At 42.0% G+C, this 20,836-nt stretch overlaps 1 protein-coding gene across 1 annotated transcript in view; it reads right to left on the bottom strand.

Moving 5' to 3' along the window:
• The window catches only part of GABRR3 (gamma-aminobutyric acid type A receptor subunit rho3), a 61,631-nt gene extending 44,676 nt beyond the window's left edge, over positions 1–16,955 (bottom strand). Inside the window, exon 1 of the mRNA XM_054973714.1 lies at positions 16,825–16,955. Within this exon, the coding sequence (XP_054829689.1) occupies positions 16,825–16,955 (131 nt within the window). The remainder of the gene's footprint in view (positions 1–16,824) is intronic.
• Between the last annotated feature and the right edge of the window lie 3,881 nt (positions 16,956–20,836).

Here is a 20,836-nt window from a genome sequence, read left to right as displayed (position 1 = left end):
GCTCTGACCTTGTATGAATAGTTCTTTATTTTTATTCCACGAATTTCATCATCTTGACGTATTTGTATCATCAGAATCTCCAATACTAAAATGAACAACAATGGAGATAACGGGCAACCTTGTCTTGTTCCTTTACTTATCGTCAATTTCTTGGTCAATTCATCATTCACCACAATTGCTGCAGTCTGGTCTCTATAAATTTCCTTAATTGCTCTGATGAATCTTTCTCCCAATTGTAGCTTTTCCATAGTGGCAAACATAAAGTCCCAGTTTAAATTGTCAAACGCTTTTTCAGCGTCAACAAAGAAGAAACCAACCTCTTTGTCACAACGCTTGTCATAATATTCAGTAGCATTGATCACTGTCCTTAAGTTGTCTCTTATTTGTCTGTCTGGCAAAAAGCCTGCTTGTTCCTCCTCTATGACTTCCGAGAGCCACCCCTTCAATCTCTCCGCCAATATCTTCGCAAAAATTTTGTAGTCATTGTTGAGTAGCGATATAGGTCTATAATTTTTCACATTAGTCAGGTCTTGGCCCTCTTTTGGGATCAATGATATATTCGCTTCACTCCAAGTTTCTGGAATCCTTTGATCCCTTAAAACCCCATTCATCACCTCTTTTAGGAATGGTGCCAGTTCATTAGCCATTGTCTTATAGAATTTAGCCGTAAGTCCATCTGGCCCTGGCGCCTTTCCTAGATTTGCAGATTGTATTGCCTTACTTATTTCCTCGTCAGTTACTTCACTATTCAACTTATTTCTCCAAGCTTCCGAGATTTCTGGAAGTTTGGTTTTCTCCAAATATGACGCTATTGATTCTTTGTTTACTTCTTTTTTATTATACAGCTTAGCGTAAAATTTATAAAAGGCTCTACTAATGGTAGCCTGCTCCAAATACGTTTTGTTATCTTCGCAAATTTTATTTATTATCTTCTTTTCCCTTTTCTTCTTCAATTGCCATGCCAGGTACTTCCCAGGTTTATTAGCACCCTCAAACGCTTTTTGATTCAGTCTTTTGAGATTCCACTCCAATTCTGGTGAAATGGGCTATAAACTTTAATAAAGAAATAACAATGGAGGCATGGGAATACTTGTGGAAAACTACAATGAAGACAACGACATGTATTAATATCAAAGAGAACATTCATAAAATGATCTATCGTTGGTACATGACACCAAAGAAGATTGCGCTAGGGAATTTGAATACTTCTAATAAATGCTGGAAATGTAAGAAGCATGAGGGCTCCCTCTATCATATGTGGTGGTCGTGTGAGGTAGCCAGGCAGTACTGGGGGGAAATAATAAGAGAAATGAGTGAAATTTTACAATTTCAAATTAATAAGAACCCAGAACTCCTGCTACTGAACTTGGGAATGGAGGGAATTCCAGCCCAACACAGGACGTTGATATTTTATATGACAGCAGCAGCTAGACTTTTGTATGCGCAAAAATGGAAAGTACAAGAAGTGCCAACTATGGAAGATTGGACTTACAAATTGCTGTATATGGCTGAAATGGACAAGATGACAAGAAAATTGAGAGATCTGGACTCAGGGCAGTTCAACACAGACTGGGAGAAGCTGAAACAATACCTGGAGAAGAAATGGGAGGTGGGAGGAAAACTGTGGCAGTTTGAGAACTACTGAAGTATTGAAGTAGAGGGGGGAGACTTTACCGGGGGGAGAAGAGATAAATGTGAATTAATAAGCAGTCAGATTAATAGATTGACATATATATAGATATATGTAGGTTAACAAACAGAACATAGAGAAAATAATTAATTATAAGGACTAAATATAAGGAGCGATTAACTAACAATATTTTCTTTTTTTTCTGACAAGTTTTGTACCAAACTGAATGTCTGAAGATATAGATGGGTCAAATTGATTGACTACGTGAGGAGAGATATATAGAACTATTATAAAAAGATAGAATGAGTAATATATATAGAGAATAAGTCAAATTGTTTGATATAAACGAATGTATGATCTATATGGTTTATGATATATAGAAATACCTGAAATTGAAAAATTGGGATAAATTGTTTATCTAAGATAGAAACAAAGGCTTACAGTTTGGGCATATAATGTTAAAAATAGTTAAGGATGTACTGCTTAGAATAATGGAGAATATATATTTGTTTTAGATAGAGGAAGCTAATAAAAGTAAGGGAAAGGGGACAAAGGGTTGGAAAGCTGTTGGAAGTCAACAAAAAGGGGGGGGAAAGGGAGGGGGTTAGAGATGAAAAAATTGGGGAAAATTGAATGTAAATGTGGAAATAATGGATTCTAACCCAATAAAAATTTTTCAAAAAAAAAAAAAAAAGGAAAAGCTCTTGCACACCTATGAAGATGTATGCAAATACATCAAGATTGTCTACGCTAAGGGCAAGGACATGCTAGCAGTGGACACACTTCCCAGGGCTATTACAACCCCTTGGCTCTCTGCACCAGATCCTAACCATGAGGAGAAAGTAATTTACAGTCTGGTGAACAAGGAGACACTCATCAACTCATCGCTAAACAACTGCAAGATCACATGAGGGCAAACTATGATTTACAAGCCCTCAGAGCCCTAAACATCTAAGGATGGCCATGTGGAAAGAGCTAGTTAAACCAGATCTTACTGGCCCTTCAGAGACCAAATCAAAACTGAAGATGATTTGCTTGTGATAGGTTCCAAAATATTCCTCAAGGGTCATGGTCTCACATGCTGACCCTGTTTCACTGTCCTCATTAAGGCATGCAGAGGCCAAAAGCACAGGCTCCTCAAATCATGTACTGGCCACCATGAATGCTCAGATAGAACATCATGCACCACGGCAGGAAATTCAACCTACCAGTTTTGAGCCAATGATCTCATAAGAGATCCCAGACTTGCCTTGAGCTCAGGGACTAGTCCTATCTTAGAGCTGTTGGTTATTATTCAAAATATACTGTTTTCTTATTGCCAGACAAGACAGCAGACAAGTGGCAGCTAAGATGAAATCATTGTTTGAACACCAAGGTATTCATAAAGAACTTATTTGTGACCATATTCCTTTCGTTAGTTCAGTGAGGAAACAATTCTTTCTGACTGGGGCATTTTCATTACGTTTCAGTCCTGGCTATTGCCAGTCCAATGGTCAGGCTAAACACACAGTCCAAACCATCAAAGATACGTTCAAAAATAATGTATTAGATGTTCAGGTCTTGAATATGCCCCTGCACAGCTCCTGATAGGAAGGCTATATGCAGCACTTTGTCAGCCACATTAGTAGCACTGGCACTTAGATAACCAACCAGTATTAGGTGGATGTTAAAGAATATCCAGTGTTAACAAAAGAACCTCTATAATAAGCAAGCTGTGCCTCTTCCACCCATAGAAGACAGGGACAGTGTGCAAATGCAGACACATACAGGATGGGAAACTGCATCAATGCACAGGAAAAATCGCTGAACCATGTTCTTATACAGTGGAAACACCAATTGAAAATATATATTGAAGGAATAGCATCTGAGAAAAATGTTTCCCCAGTCCCTGCAGGACTTCTAATACTAATACACTACAGGCTTCTCACTACAGGCTTCGGGTGAGGACTACCAGATCTTTCCATGATCACCTGACTAGTTAGTAGAAAATGAGAAAGTCTGAGCCATAAGTGAAACCTGGGCTGAATTTATCCAGCTTGTGATATAGAAGAACTGCTAGAAAATGTGGAGTGGATTTTTCAATGTCATGGCCAAAACAGTCCATCTCTGAAAGGAGCTTGCAGGACATTTCTTTTTCTTGAGAGCATCACAAATAACTTGGCAGGTATATAAACAAAGTAGGGCTGCCAGGTCCCTGGGTCCTGTTTCCTGCTGCTGTTCAGAGGAGGGGTAGGAGAAAAAAGATTTAAATGGCAATTGGACCGATGGTGTGCAGTTACATCCAGGGAAAATCCAGAAGTGACACTAGTCTTTTTAGGCATGACAACACTTTGGGGTTTTTTCAGAAGTGATGTCATGCTGTTGCGTACAGGCTCCTCCTCCCCAGTTTCCCGTTGGTTACCAAGCCATCCCTGGCAACCCTAAAAACTCTATAGAATTTCCAGTAATTTCTTGAGAGGCATGACATCACTTATGGGTTTTCTGGGAAGTGCCATCATGCTGTTGCTGACAGCCACTCTCCAGTCTTCATAGGTTTCCTGGCAACCCTAAAACTCTATGGTTTTACTATAGTGTTTCCAGCAATTCCTAGACATCACTTCTGTGTTTTCTTTGAAGAAATGTCATGCTGTTGCTGACAGCTCCTCCAGTTTCCCACTGGTTGCCTGGCAACCCTAAAACAAAAATATGCTGTGGCTTAGTCTCACCTGGCAGACACACACTTTAAAAAAAGAAATAAGTATTTATTTTAAGGTCATCATACAACAACAACAGGAAAAAAGAAAAAGAAGTTCAACCGAACTAGGTGAAACATACTAGTATGGTCAAGATATGTTCCAGTAGTTGATCTACAACACATTAATGCTTTTACAAATATCAATCCATATATACTATATTCACTTAGAAATACTTAATAAATGCATATCATATAATAGTTTTGTGAGCATTGTCTGCTTTGCGGTGCCCCTTGTTCCCAATATTCTAAAAAGACCGCCATCTATTTAGAAAATTAGTAGAGTGATATAAGTTATGTACTCCTTTAAGATGTGAAGATATTTTATCTAAGAGTAGCTTGATACCTGTGCTTCACTATGGTATTTAACTACTTTAAATCCAGTTATAATATTTATGGGTATGGAATATTTTTGGTTTCGGGGGGTGGGGGTTGAGTTGCTTTTCTATTATAATAGAATAGTAACCGAGCTTCACAAAGGTGTTTGAATAAAGCGAAGCATGTTGATGCTGAAAACTGATGAAGTGAATTTCAAAATGTAACATTTACTGAAGAGATTTTTGAAATGAAAAGATTGTTGTGCAATAAATAAAGTGAAAAGTACGTAAAAACATTTTTTCTACTGAAGGACCTCTTTGTAGACCACATTGGTGGTTCTCCCCTCGGCTGCTAGGATCACCAGGCTGCTGGGTGAGCTCACTCTGGAGCAGGCCACATAGAACTGCCCATGTGAAAAGCAGTCCTCCCGCAAGTCAATTCCTGTCACCTTCAGTGTCTGACCCTGGAACTTGTTGATCATCATAGCAAAGCAGACCTTGAGGGGGAACTGCAGTCTCTTGAACTTGAAGAGGTTAGTATGAGTGGTATGTATGGTATGAACACCAATTCCCCCTGAGCACTGCTGGTGAACAATATGGCCTTGAAGACATTACTGTGGAGGGCTTTCACTCGCAATCTGGTGCCATTGCAGAGTTTGGGTGGGGTGAGGTTCTGGAGCAGCATCACTGGAGCCCCTACTTTGAGGAGAAGCTGGTGGGCTAGGAAGCCAGGAGGGTTGAGCATGTTGAGGAACTCCACAAGATAGTGGATCACGTTATCCATTTGCACCACTGAGTCCACAGATCTGTACCCCATTTCTACCCCTTCGAGGGAGTTAAGTTGTGTTTCATTAATGATGGCAGCCTTGTCGTTCTTGGGGGTCAGAATGGCATGCTTGCACAGCCAGTCCATGGACTTCTCAGTGATAGTGACAATATCAGGGTATATCGTGGCTGTTAGGTTTGCTAGGGTCATCACTACTGTGCCCAGGCCTGCAGGGATGGTCATCTTTCCTTTGGACTCAGGATACCCTCCATCTTCGATTTTTAGTAGGAGTTCAGAGAATTCCCCAGCGGACACCTCACCTCTCAAGTGGACCCTCATGTTCTTTCTTAGTGAGAGTTTCCTGATAAGGGGTCACAGATACAACGCCTTGACCTGGTAACCTCATCAGCTTGAGTTCCCCTTGGGACTACTGGCAGAGTCTGCTGGAAGTCTCCAGCCAGCAGCACAGTGACTCCCCCCATCGCTTTCTTATTGCCCCTGACATCTTTGAGGGTTATGCTCAGTGCCTCAAAACACCCCTTAAGCCTCACGGTGCTCTCATCCCAAACAATGAGCTTACAGTTCCACAGCACTTGGACCATGTTGCTTTGTTTTGAGATGCTGAACAGGGGTGTTTCTGCATGGATGAGGTTAAGAGGTAGCTTGAAAGTAGTGAAGGATCATATGCCATGCCTGAGTGAGCCTTGACCTTCCATGGAAGTAAGCGCCTCTCTATTCGTCTTCCAGGACTGCTTTGCTCATAGAGACTCTGCCGCTCTGTGCACCTTGGGGTGATCTTGCTGGTACTTGGCCACTGTTGCTCGGTGCACTGCAGGAGTAGGATGTGCATATTTCTTAGCCGCATCTCTAAGTTTCTTCCTCTTTTTAGCATCGGTGTATCTTGCACGACATCTGCCAGAAAGCTTCTTGGCGGCAGTAAGAGGTAATGGTCATGAGAGGTGTGAGGTGAAGTTGGACTGAGGGAGGTGTGGTGTGGTGGGCACTTTGGCAGGTTCATGTGAGAGGTTCACATTGAAATGGCCCCTAGAAAGGTCATGCACCATCTCCCCATGAACATTTTAAAATTCAGTTGTCATACAGACTTTTATATAAAATCCCTATTCAGGAGTCTTGTACTGTCTTTCTTCAACTGTCTGCAGTTTCCTTTACCTGATTTTTACCTCAGAACACAGAGTTCCACAGCTGACCCATCAGGGAGGGGGAGGGTGTGAGCAGGCAGGAGCCTTCGAGCCACACAGGAAAGCCAGGCCCCACAGGGAGATTGGGAACCCTAGAGGGGAAGACTGGGAGGTGTATTTTTACCTCAGGACACATTAATTGACTCCCAACAGCAACTGCATACTGTTTAGAATGTTGGGGTGATGACCAATCAGGCCGCATATGCAAATTACCTCAGGGAAGAGTGGCCAAGTTGGCAGTTGGCGGGGGTGGGAGGGAAGAGCAACCTGCCAGCTACACAGAGAAACTGTATCCCTATTGGAAAACACATTTTACCCCTTTTTACCCCCATAGGGGGTGAATTTCGTAAAATCCCTTCTTAGTGAGTCTCTATATCACAAAAGGAACATTCTCCCCAAATTTCACATTTCTAGGTCCAGGGATTTGGGCTGGGCGTTGACGAGTCAGTCAGGACACTTGTCTTTATATATATATAGATTAGCTTGATGCCCATGCTTCACTACGGTATTTAACTACTTTAATTTCAGTTATAATACTTATGGGTATGTAACATTTTTCAGTTTGTGGCAGGAGGGGAGGTTGAGTTGGTTTTGTAGTATAATGGCATAGTACCTGAGCGTCTCAAAGGTGTTTGTATAAAGCGAAGCGTGTTGATGCCAAAAACTGATGAAGTGAATTTCGAAATGTAACATTTATTGAAGAGATTTTAAAAGGAAAAGATTGTAGTGCAATAAATAAAGTGAAAAATACATACAACCTGTTTTTTCCCTACTGAAGGACCTCTTTGTAGACCTCATGGGTGGTTTTCCCCTCGGATCACCAGGCTGCTGGTTGAGCTCACTCTGAAGCAGGCCACAGTTCTATGTGAGAAGCAGTCCTCCCTCAAGTCAATTCTTGCCACCTTCAGTATCTGCCCCTGAGACTTGGTGATTGTCATAGCAAAGCAGACCTTGATGGGGAACTGCAGTCTCTTGAACTTGAAGAGGTTATCTGATGGTATGAGTGGTATGCATGGTATGAACACTGACTCTCCCCCCCCCCCCGAGCACTGCCAGTGAACAATGAGGCCTCAATGATGTTCCTGTGGAGGGCTTTCACTCGTAGTCTGGTGCTATTGCAGAGTTTGGGTGGGCTGAGGTTCTGGAGCAGCATCACTGGAGCCCCCACTTTGAGGAGAAGCTTATGGGCTGGGAAGCCAGGAGGGTTGAGCATGTTGAGGAACTGTACAAGGTAGTGGACAGCATCATCCATTTGTACCACTGAGTCCACAGATCTGTACTCCATTTCTACCCCTTTGAGGGAGTTGTGTTTCATTAATGATGGCAGCCTTGTTGTTCTTGGGGTTTAGAATGGCACGCTTGCACAGCCAGTCCATGGACTTCTCCGTGATAGTGATGATATCAGGGTATATTATGGCTGTTAGGTCTGCTAGGGTCGTCACTACTGTGCTCAGGCCTGCAGGGATGATCACCTTTCCCTTGCCTTAGAACTTGCTGGTACTTGGCCACTGCTGCTCAGTGCACCACAGGAGTACGATGTGCATATTTCTTAGCCGCATCTCTAAGTTGCTTCCTCCTTTTAGCATCGGTATATCTTGCACAATGTCTGCCAGGAGGCTTCTTGGGGGCAGTAAGAGATGATGGCTGCAAGAGGTGTGAGGTGGACTGAGGGAGGGGTGGTGTCGTGGGCACTTCGGCATGTTCATGTGAGAGGTTTGCATTGAAAGTGCGAAAGAGGCCCCTAGAAAGGTCATGCACCATCTCCCCATGAACATTTAAAAACTCAGTTGCCATACTGACTTTTAAATAAAACCCCTTTTCAGGAATCTTGTACTGTCTTTCTTCAACTGTCTGTAGTTTCCTTTACCTGGTTTTTACCTCAGAACACAGAGTTCCACAGCTGACCCATCAGGGAGGGGGAGGGTGCGAGCAGGCAGGACCCTGCAAGCCACACAGGAAAGCTAGCCCCCACAGGGAGATGGGCAACCCTATAGGGGAAGGATGGGAGGTATATTTTTTCCTCATGACACATTCAATCATTACCAATAGCAACTGTATACTCTTTAGAATGTTGGGGAGATGGCCAATCAGGTCGCATATGCAAATGACCTCAGGGAAGAGTGGCAGTTGGCGGGGGGAGTGGAGGGAAGAGCACCCTGCCAGCCACACAAGGAAGCTGTATCCCTATGGGAAAACGCATTTTACCCCTTTTTGTCCCCTTAGGGGGCGAATTTCTTAAAGTCGCTTCTTAGTGAGCCTCTACATCACGAAATGAACATTCTCCCCAAATTTCACGTTTCTAGGTTCAGGGGTTTGGGCTGGGCATTGATGAGTCAGTCAGGACACTTGTCTTTATATATATAGATTAAGAGGTTCCATATCTTTTCTACTTCCACCTAGTAGGAGACATATTAAGTTTCTCCCAGTATGAGGCAATATGAAATTTTGCTGCCAGTATCAGTATTGAAATCAGTTCTCTTTTTAGGATAGAGAGGTTTTGTGTATCATTTTTTTCTAGTCAGACGATGAAGGATTCATAGGGGACTTTGTATTGTGTGATTAATAGCCCACACACTCTTGACACCATTGACTTCATACTCCATGTGACACCAAAATCACATTTTTGTCTTAGCATGGTTCTCCAAAAGTTCCTTTTAGATATACAGTATCCTGCCCTAGTATAACAAATTGGGGGAGGGGGGTTGCGGTGTCACTTACATTTTAGATTAGTGTGAGACTGGGAGGGAGTGTGTGCATCAGTGTGTGCATCAGCGACGTGTGTGAGAAAAGATTAAAAATTGCTACTGGGTTGATAGTGTGATGTCCATTCCAGGGAATACCCAGAAATGATGTCATTCCTCTCTAGTGTTTCTTGTGATTTCTAGAGAGGCAGGTTGTGAGTTCTGGGCTTTCTTTAGTGACATCATGCAACCAACCCACTAGCAATATTTAAATTGGGAAAAGAGAGCCTGGCACCCTGTTCTAGTTATTTTCACAAAAACATTTTGCTAAAAAAACACACAAAAGAAATAGTCACAGTAACAGAACAACATTTTTTCTCTGGTGGAATATTGAGCAAATGTTACATCCCTACAACCAGGGGTCATTTCGTAGAAAAAGAGCTGGAGGAACTCATTAGCCTAACTCATTAGCATATGCCACGCCTCTTGCCATCACCGGAAGTGTATCATTAGTGTAACTGATTTGCATGTGCCACACCCCCTGACATCAGCTATTCTTGCTGTTTTCAACCCAATCCTGGCCATTCAGGGCTGAAATTGGGCTCAAAATGGCAAAAAGGGGTTGAAAATGGGCCCAAAATGGTCAGGATCGGGCAGCTGATGAGCAGGACAGTGATCCACCACCCGTCAGAAGCCCGATTCAGGCCGTTTCGGCCCCAATCCAGGCCGAAATGGGCCCCAAATGGCCAAGTCAGGTGGGTGGGGCCACCTGATGTGACCTCTTTGGGGAACTGCCGGAACTGCATTCCTGTGCATTCCCCCTCAAAATAAGCCCTGCCTACAACAGAAGTACTCCCTTGAGTTCTGGGCTAGATCAAGTTTTCCTGCTGTGCTAACCAAATAAAAATCCCCTGCGACTGGGATTGCCAACCCTCCCCTTACCTTCAAATTGGGAGGAGGATGCTGACTAGTTAGGGGAGTCTTCTTTTTTTTCATGTGGGTGCTTAATGCATGCTCTGAAGGTCTCCATTGATATCACTTCCAGTTTAAAATGTGACAGGCTCAGTGGGCCCAAATCACCCCCAAACCTAGCAATTTCGATATGTTTTGGGGCCAATTTGGCCCTGTTGAACTCCCGTCACTTCAATTTTAAATTGGAATGACATCAGCAGAGGCCCCTGGAATACACGTGCCATTTTTTCGTGTGCTCCAGCCAGCTTCCAAACACTCCCTCTTCTCACCAGCCAGGTGAGTGGGGGCAGGGAGCAACAGGTGGGGGTGAAGGATTCCCCACCACAACCCTATCTGTAGCACATGTCTTCTTGCATGCTGGGAACTATAACAATTGCACATTGAATGATGAAGAGTTAACTGGAATATTCTTTTAAAAATTTTAATGTTCAAAATCTGTTGCTTATTTTCTCTCCTTTATACATCCACCTATGATTGAATATTGTGCCATTATTGAGCTATAGCAATCATTCACCTCCTGGATATTCTTGTCCTTTCAGGAAAATCCAGCTGTGAATTGCTGCTGTAGTGTGGTATATGTGGATGCAGGCCATGTCTGCCTTGGGCAGCTAATGTAGATCAGTATGGAATGCACAGACTATCACCTGCCTGAGGAGCAATGAAGGACCAAACCATATGAGGCTCTGGAAGTTCTCTGATCAGATCTCCAGCACATTTTTGTAAACAGAACCACGACTGGGACCAGGACCTTACCCAGTGGCTGCACACCGTTTTCCTAACCTTATTTGACTCCCTAGAACCAATATTTGATCTGCTGAGGAAAATAGTCAGGCACTATACAGGCATTCTGTATGATTTTCCCAATATAGCAAATATTAGCTTGTGGGACCATTGAGGTCAGGAAAACATGGTGGGGTGGGAGCATTAACTCTCCTGTTCCAAGTGGCAGTCCCAGTCCTAATTGGGCCCTTCCATGAATGCTACTCCCCCACCAACCCCAAAAGACAGACATAATGCAGATCCAATCACAGTGCTTCTAGCATTTGTTTCTGTGTGCATTCTCTCAAACAGCAGGCAGTGGCTCTTTTTTCCCTAAACATAACTAAAGTAGGTGCAATGGAATTTGGGCACCTTAGGCACTTGTCTGCTTTGCCGAGATGGCGGGGCCAACTCAGGGGAGGACCTCTTAATTCCCCACAGCGAACAAATAATGACTGAACATTTATTGCGTGTTTCTGTTTTCCATTTCCAGCCATTTTTATATATTTCTTATTCATTTAACATGCTCACAAGGCATTCCTAGAGGATTGTTCCCTTAGTGCATAATTTTGTCATCATTCTAATCACACAGATTTTATATCCCAAATCTCAGCTCCTAATTACATTGCGTGGGAAGCCTTTTAGAATCATGTGTCCATCCACAAAAGTTCATTACTGGTCATACATGATTGAATGTTAATATAATAAGTACTTGGAAATTGATTTCTTTATTATGGCTCCAATTTACCCAGCAAATCTGGAATTAAGAGAAGCATTTGTTTGTAAGAACCACTTGGACTCTTTTACAGGAAAAAAAATTATGAATGGCCTAAGTATTTGGGCTATCCACTGAAACCTAAGTTGTTTGCTTGTGTGTGTGTGTGTGTGTGTGTGTGTTTGTCATTTATAGTCTACCTTTCTCAATGAGACTCAAGGTGGATTACATAGTGTGAATTTAGTACAGTCAATATCAAGGATATTTCAATAAACAATGTCATAGAGTACTTAAATCCAAATTTACAAAGACATAACATCAGCAAAATCCAATACAGAGTTGCAGAAATGCTGAAACAGAGCATAAACAATTCTAAGACGGACATTAAACAACACAGAACTACCCAGTAGGATCATACATAAAGCAGCAGGGAGTACATAGTAGCGCTCATTGTGCTTTCACCAACAGACATCTTTGGTAACAGACCATGAGACTTCAGGGTAAATATCATATTGCCAGGAACATTAAAGCAAAAATTTAAGCTTGTTTTACTTATTATTTTCAGTGAAATTAAATAAAGCCTTTCAGCAACAAAACACTTTTTGTCACATTATGTATTATGAATAGAAATCACATAAAGTTAGCCAGGATTCTACTCAAATTAACAATGCAATCCTAAGACTTTCCTTGCCACCATCAGGCGCCTGCCAGTGTAACCTCTGTGCCATTCGTCCACTCCCTAAAGACTTTCTCAAGGGGGCTCCAGAGGTTGCATATCTGCAAACACTGGGAAGTTTCAAATGCCAGCACATAGCCACCCCAACAACCCACAGCCATGCTCTCTCCTCTGCCTGAGGGGAGGAACTGCGGACAAGGGAGTCTGCAGGCAGCCCTGACATGGGACTTAACATGCCTCCCCCACCATCCACATTCGAGGCAGCTTCCTCGAGTATGGCTCCTGGGCAGCTGGCTGTTCAGTGGGAATGGGCTATGGTGCAGAGAGCAGGGGAAGTCCCCTGCCAGACTCAACTATGGAGGCCAGCATTTGGGGGGAGGCGCTGGTCCATGTGTGAGGGGAGCAGGGAGGCAGGTGCGAATGAGCAAGCCAGGAGAGCCAGCTCTCCAGCTCCTTTTTACCTCTCAGTGCCTCCTCACCCCCTCCTCAAGCCAAGATTCTGGTGACAGGCTACCTGTTAGAGGACTTGAATGGAAGAAGTTAGTCAGATATTCTGCACTTAGCTCTCCTCCCATGTACGAGAGCAAGGAGCTTGCCAAATCCTGCAAAGTGCTCCCTCTGTGTGCTTTCCCTGCCACCATGTGCACCCTCTCCTGCCTCATGGTCTAAGTCCCCGTGACAGAGGGCTTTCCAGCAGAGACTCCTGCCATGTCCCTACTTACCTGAGGTAATGGGTGCCCAGATGGAAGTTATGTCAAAAGGGGTGTGTGATGTAGGCTGGAGAGGGGGCTTGGCTGCTGTGGCTATAGTTGGCATCCTATGCTCCTCCGGGCCATTTGGGCAGGGCCGAGCATGGGCACCTATGGGCTCTGCAACCATTTTTCATGGCGTAACTTTCTGCTGCTGCAGGGGGTGTTCCCAAGCCCCAAAGTGCTTAATGATCTAGGTAACTTGCACCCCTCCCCCTGCCAAGCTCCCCATCCCGCTGGTACAAGGATTTCTGCCGAAGATCTGCCCATGCCTGGCTACAAGAGGCAGAGAACCCGGGCAGAGTGGCACCCAAGTGCGGCACCATTGTAAGTGGGGTTTACGATGGTGTAAGCTTGAAATACACCATTTGTAACTCCTAGTCGGCTTCCTATGTACTTTCACCACCCCCTCATAGGATTAGGCTTCCTGAGGACTTAGGTTGTTTGTTTTGTATTGAAATGTCACTGATTTCAATTTCCATTAGAGGCATTTGTCTTTTAAGAATTGCTAGAGGAAAATTGATGAAGGATTGTCAATTTAGAAATAAATATGTTAAAGAAAACATATAATTGTGGGTTCATTATGGTATTAGTTTTCAGTATATTCTCCAATTCAGTCCAGTACTAGTTTAGTACTACTGAGATGTGATGCACTTTCATACAGCTGAGTACTCAGTTTTATTCACAGAACTTTAGTTTTAAAAAGTCAAATGCATGTCTAATACGTGTAGCTATGACAATATATTTAGTAAAATGAGTATTTTCTAATGTCCAAAAGTATAACGTGTTAACATCCACACCATTTTTTTCTTTATTATAAGAAATGAACTGGGACAATAATCTCTCTTTTTTCTCATGTACTTTTGGGTAATGCTTTAAAATCTTCTTTGCAAAAAAAATTGCAGGCAAATAGCTTTGGGAGGGGGAACTGAGCGACATTTCTAAATACACAGAAGTTGTGTGTTATAAGTAGTGGTTTCCCATGGTGTTCTTCCAAAAGGACTATATGCTATTTAACTGTGGCTGTTGGGTCCCAGCATGTTGAACAATCCTGGTGCCCATTCAAATAAATTCCCCCTACAACAATAACAACAGCAAAAAACCTGAAGAAAAGACAAGCCTTTGTAAATGCTCCTTTTTAAGAGTTCCACTAAAAGGAGTCACAGGTAAAAGAAACATATTTGATTCTAATAGTAACGCTCTTTGGTCCTCTGAGTCCTCCTGACTACCCTACACAAGGGGGATAATGTGTTGGTACCAGATGGAACATAGAATGTCTGCAACTCGAATGTGTAAACTGCTGTCTTTTTTGTTCGTTTCAGTAAAATTGCTTTGAAGCAGGGTCTGGCTTTGGGATATACTTCCTCTGTCCCTTCTTTCCATGTATCCTTCTGGTTTATCTCAGCAGCATTAATAATCCATTCCTCAAATGTCATCAAGACCTGATTATGATGCAAAGGGTTACCTCAGTGCTAAATATTATTCCTGACGTATGGTACAAGTACAGTATGTCCAATCAGTGCTTTGAAGCTGTGAAGAGGTTGTGGAATCTGGAAATCTAAAAAGACAGGCTTAAAATTGGCATTGCCAAACATACTGCTTGAAACCAGTTATAAGGGTGTTTACAAAGATATATCAGGATGGGAAGAGATTAGCAGTCCGAGGAGTTCAGGTTCTTTTGTTGTTGTTGTTGTTGTTAGATTTATTAGTCAGGGACATGGTACTTTCCTGTATAAAGGGAATTACTGGGATAATTGAATTTGCACACTACCATATAGGTGTTATGCTGATTCCACATGCTGACAATTAGTACTCCAAACCAACATGGAAGCACAGCAATTAAAGTATAAAATCAGCAATGACCAATCTCTGCCAGTGAATACCTTTCCTTGAGGTATTCCTTCCTTGTTCTACTTCTTTCTTTGGTGCTGTCACTGAGGTAGCTGCTATCTGGAAATGCACTAACACTCAGAATATCTGGGGTGGATTTTATTTATTACATATGCATCCTGAATCCTGATCCAATGAAAATTTACTCAAAAGTAAGCTCAACTGACTGTCTATATAGTGCCTCTCAAATGCATAAGGATTGCAATGTTAAATAGAAATTTCCTATGCAAGTTCACATCTCCTTGAGTTCTACTACTGGCTCCTCTCTGTAAAGGTAGCTTCTAGAGAGTGAGTACATGTTTAATCAGGCTCCAGTTCAGGGAGCGCTTATGTGAACAATAAATATTGGTTACCAGAAAATCATTTCTATCATTTGCAAAACAGGATGAGAGAAAACGAGTGTAAAAACAGATTTCTTATCACACTGCCGATTGTACCTTCTATTGGAAGGAAGTCCAAATCTGATTTATGTCAGCAGTAATTGAACTCATAACTGTAGCAGACATTACAAGTCGTACAACTACCCAAGCACTTCAGTTATATAAGATCTACTTGAACTCACTTTTTAAATGCAATCTCTCCCATTCAGATAACTGGAAGTGTGCAGAAATGTGAATGACCACTGCTATGTGCATGAAGACCTCTACAGAAAAAATAGATGATGAGGATTCTCCTCCCCCAATCATTTCCCCACCCTACCCCGTTGCCTAGGTCTTTTGAAGGGGGTGGAGTAGGTAAAGAAAAAGAAATGGAAGCAAGCAGCATTGGAACCTAATTCTGAAAGATGATCCCTTCATTCAGTCATGGCCTGTGGTGGATACAACATACCAGGAATATTTTCTGCGAAAACCTTTTTGCAACTCCTGTAGGATCATCTGTAAGATGTTTCCAGCAGTCTGCGACATGAACATATAATGCCAAATCTAAGCTTACAAAGTTCATGGAATAAGATATAAACACAAACTTAAAAACTGGGATTTAGAGAGCAGGTCCACACAGACACCTACTCAAGTCTATTCAACGAGGCTTATTCTCAGGACAGTGTGCTTAGAGTTGCTGATAAAATAATTTCACATTAATATTGATTAATATACAAGTTGATTAATAATACAAGATTACCCTACTTAATAAAACCACTTCTTTTTTTAAAAAAAAGTACAGCTACCATAGAATCCAGGTTTAAGGAAACAAATATGATGACAAATTATAACATCAATTCAGAAATTAATATCTCACCAAGAAGAATTTAAGTTTCTTTCATGTGGCTATTTTTGCATTTCACATCTTTATTCTTTGTGCTAACCAGGGCTTTTTTGTAGCAATACCCACTGGTACTTAGTACTCGCACCTTTTAGGGGGTTCTCCTAAGCCCTGAGGAGGGAATTGGAGGAAAACAGTGCATATACATCTATGAGTACTGGGACCTTAAAAAAAACTGGTGCTAACTAATAATGCTGTAGCTGATTGTTACATAATATGCTCCCACACTGTACATAAAGAATGATTATAAACAAACATAACACATCAGGAATGGGAAATTTTACTAGTACATATTCTGCTATTGATTTTGCTAATTTAAGTAGCATTTCTGCCTTCTCTTTGCTTGCATTACTGGGATGGGCCAAACAAATGAAACATGCCCTTAAGGGTTGGTCAAATCATCCTTAGGATGATGTTGTCCAGCAAACAGAATACATAAACAGACAGCAGCCATGATGGCCAGGATATATCTTGCTCACCTGTTATGCCTTTTCATGAATGACCTTTGAGGATGATGGTGGTGGTAATGGTGGTGATGATCACTGTGACTGATTAAAAGAGCTGTCGGCCAGATACAGGTGAAAAGCAACAGTTTTATTACAAGGACCATGTCTTCCAGTCAGGAATAAAATCAGCTCAATTGGCCCACATTAGTAACCTTTCATTCTGGTGCTCCGGTTATTAAGAAACATCATATGATGAAGAAGATGCAGGTAATATGAGGCATTGCTGGCTGTAGGATGCAAAAGCATCTCAGTTTTCATTCTTCTTGGACTATTCCTCTTCTGTCTACAGTTTTAAAATTCCTTAAAATTCACCTCATAGGATTTTGCAGTCCAAATGCTGCAGTTTTACTTTTAGAAATCTACTAAGCAAAACAGTGAAGACTGTTTATCCCATTTCCATCCATTCTTTTGTTATCTCCGGATCATATCCCTCGTTCGAGTGCTTTGCCACCCACTCAGTTTACTCTTTGATGGAGCCTAGCACAGACAAAAGGGTGATGTCAAACATTTAATCCCCTTAATCCCCCACGATACTACATTTTTAAAAAAACTTTTATTGCCCAATGCAAATCTGTGATTAAAGATAAAAGATCAGGAAATTAATCTTACTTAGTGCATATGTAGAAAATTATTTTGTGCAAATAAATAAAATGTTAAAATTGGGTAAGTAACATTTTTGCTTGCTCAGTATTTTTGCTTCTCAGACCATGAAAATTATTTCCTAATGCTTTATGAGGTAACTGGCACCTCTCTTGATTAGAAAAAAAAGCTGTGTTTGCCATTTTAGCTGATACTTGGAAATACATGGAAGATTTCTTTGCCTGAAAAATCTGTAAGTCAGGAATGTTATATCTGTTGATGTTTCTGATAAAAAAAGAAATTATGGTTTGCATTTCAGAGGAAACAGACCACCTTTTCTGATTACATAGTAGGATATTTATTTGGCAGGAAAGCTATTGTAATGGTAGGGCGGGCATTTAACTAAAGCACTTTTAAAAACTTTAACCATTGATATGATCACATTCTTCAAATTAAACAACTAAGCAGAATTTAGACGGAATCATTAGAGATGTGCACTTGGATATTTCCAGTCCAAAAATATACCTGGTCAGTCAAAATGGTATTTGGGATTCTAGAATACCAAATATCGATTCCCAAAAAATCTCCGAAATATTCAGGAATATTTAGGATATTCAGGGCAGCCATTTTGAGGCTCTGAAAACTGGTTTTCCTGTTATTCAAGGTTCCCTGGCAACAAGAGGAAAGGGGGAGGGAGGCAGCTGCTCCAGGCAATAGGAACAGATGTCATGGGGAGCACTTGAATTGTCTTCCTGATTGTAATGATTCTCACAACTCTCCATGAGGGACACATTTGGGTTTTTAACCACTCTGGCCCTGGTTCCCTGCAGCCACACAACAGCTGCAGGGAATGCCTTTTAAAAATAAAGGAGAGCTCACATTGGCTCAGAATGCTACTGAAGGGGGAAGAAGAGCTCCAGCCTTCCACCCGGAGCCATTTCTCCATGCTGAAACTGTTGGAAATACAATGTCTTGTGTGCAGAGAAGGCAGAAGACCCAGCATACCTGCAGGGGGCAGCAGGTCTGACAGTTAAATAGCAGGAGAAGATCCTTCTTTCTGCCTCTCCTCTGTCCTTCTTGCATGTCTCCAGATTGGTATTCTTAGGCTACTTCCTGCTTTTTCCCAGAAGTCCCTCTCTCCCAGTTTAGTAAGCTAATTACTACTACATAAGTGAACCACTGAGGTTTATTGTAAATCAATCACTAACTCAGGGCAGCTTTCTCCGGCAGCTCAAACAGGTGGTTATCCGTCCGCTACTTTAAAAACCATCTCTAGACAAAAATGATATGGCCAATTATCGCCGAGTCTCTAATCTGCCCTTTCTGGGCAAAGCAATTGAGAGAGCAGTAGCTGACTAACTACAGACCTTCTTGGATAACTCTAGCACTCTGGACCCTTTCCAGTCAGGTTTCAGACCAGGACATGGGACAGAGACAGCACTAGTAGCATTAGTGGATGATCTCTGTCTGAATATAGACAAAGGTGATGCCTCCTTATTGCTTCTATTGGATCTATCTGCAGCCTTTGACACAGTAGACCATGCCATCCTGTTGAGGCATTGAGGAACAGAAGTGGTCATCAAAGGATGTGCCCTGGACTGGTTTAAACAGTTTCTCTTGAAGCGGACTCAAAGGGTGGCCATTGGAGATGAACTATCTCCAGAATGGGAACTATCTTCCGGGGTTCCGTAGGGCGCGATCTTATCTCCCATGTTATTCAATCTCTACGTAAAACCTTTGGAAGAACTCATTTGCAGCTATGAAGTTGGATGTCATCAATATGCAGATGACACCCAACTCTATATCTCGCTATCCAGGTCCCCGCAGGATGCAGTGGAAATCTTAGATCGCTGCCTGACAGCCATGGTGAAATGGTTGAAAAACAACAAATTGAAATTGAACCCAGACAAGACTGAAGTGATGCTTGTTGGGAAAGCAGAGATCTTGAAGAACATTGTACTTCCCACTTTCAACGGCGTTTGTCTGACCCTTGCAGACTCAGTTAAGAGCCTAGGGGTTATACTGGATCCAGCATTATTACTAGAAAAACAACTTAAGATAGCAGCAAAAAATGCTTACTACAACCTCACTCTAGCCTGGAAGATGGCTTCTTATCTTGACATGGCTGACCTGGCCACTTGGATCCATGCTATGGTAACATTCAGGTTTGACTATTGTACTGCTCTATACATAGGTCTCCCATCTAAGTTAACTAGGAGGCTCCAATTAGTGCAAAATGCTGCAGCTCAACAGTTAACAGGAGCGAGCAGCAGCATGAACATCACTCCCATCCTACAGTCACTCCATTGGCTACCCATCAGTTACTGTGCTCAGTTCAAGGTATCAGTTAATACATACAAAGTTCTTCATGGCTTTGGTCCAGCATACCTAGGGGACCACCTCCCTCCCTATGTTCCTCCATAGCAGCTTCGCTCATCTGAACAGGTGCCAGGCTGCACACAGGTGAAATCAGCAGCAGCCCGTAGTGGCCCCTATCCTGTGGAATCACCTGCCTGAAGAAGTCAGAAGAGCCTCCACTCTCGTGGCTTTTCATAAACAACGCAAAACCGAACTATTCAAAAAGGCTTTTTACTCAAATGGGAGGGCTGTATCGTAGGGAAGGGGTCTCAGATACTTCGCTTATGAGTTAGGGACCATAGGCTTCATCACTATATTGCCTTACATATTATCTGCTGCTTTAAATATGTATTCCTATGTACCACCAGTGCTCCATGTTGTCTAATGTTAGTCCTAGAACTGATTATGTTCTGCTTCAGTATTTTTTCTACTCTGTATTGGATTCTTGCTAATATTATATCTTTTAAACTTGTATCTATTTACCCTATGGCATTGTTTATGAAATATCCTTGATACTGTATTGAAATGTACTTGATACTGATTGTACTAATCTCATACTGTGTAATCCACCTTGAGCCTCAGTGAGAAAAGCAGACTATAAACAAACAAACAAACAAACAAACAAACAAACAAACAAACAAACAAACAAACAAACAAACAAACAAATAAAATATTCTGTTTCTGCTTTCTATCAGTTATTGTTCCTGAATAAGTTCTTTTCATTCACTCCTTAACCTGACGCAAGATCATTCCTAAAATGTACCAGAGCCTACATGGTAGCAGAGGATGGTTTATGGATTGATCTCTGATTAAAGGAATAAGATTCACCAGAGGCTCCACTCATAAGCTGTGTGTGTTTGTGTGTGTGAGAGAGAGACAAGGGACAAAATGGCCTCCTATAGCATTCAGCAAGTTGCAGTGATAGAAAGCTGAACTAAAGAAACTATGTAATCTGGAAATCCCGTATGCAGACCCATCTCATAGAATGAAGAGTTCGGAATGCAATTAAGGTTCCAAGACCAGCAAATGAGGAACCTGAAAAGCAAAG

The sequence above is a fragment of the Eublepharis macularius genome, chromosome 3 (genome assembly GCF_028583425.1).
Source record: "Eublepharis macularius isolate TG4126 chromosome 3, MPM_Emac_v1.0, whole genome shotgun sequence".
NCBI lineage: Eukaryota > Metazoa > Chordata > Lepidosauria > Squamata > Eublepharidae > Eublepharis > Eublepharis macularius.
Note: the sequence above shows the minus strand (reverse complement) of the source record. Positions and strands in the feature narration are given on the sequence as shown.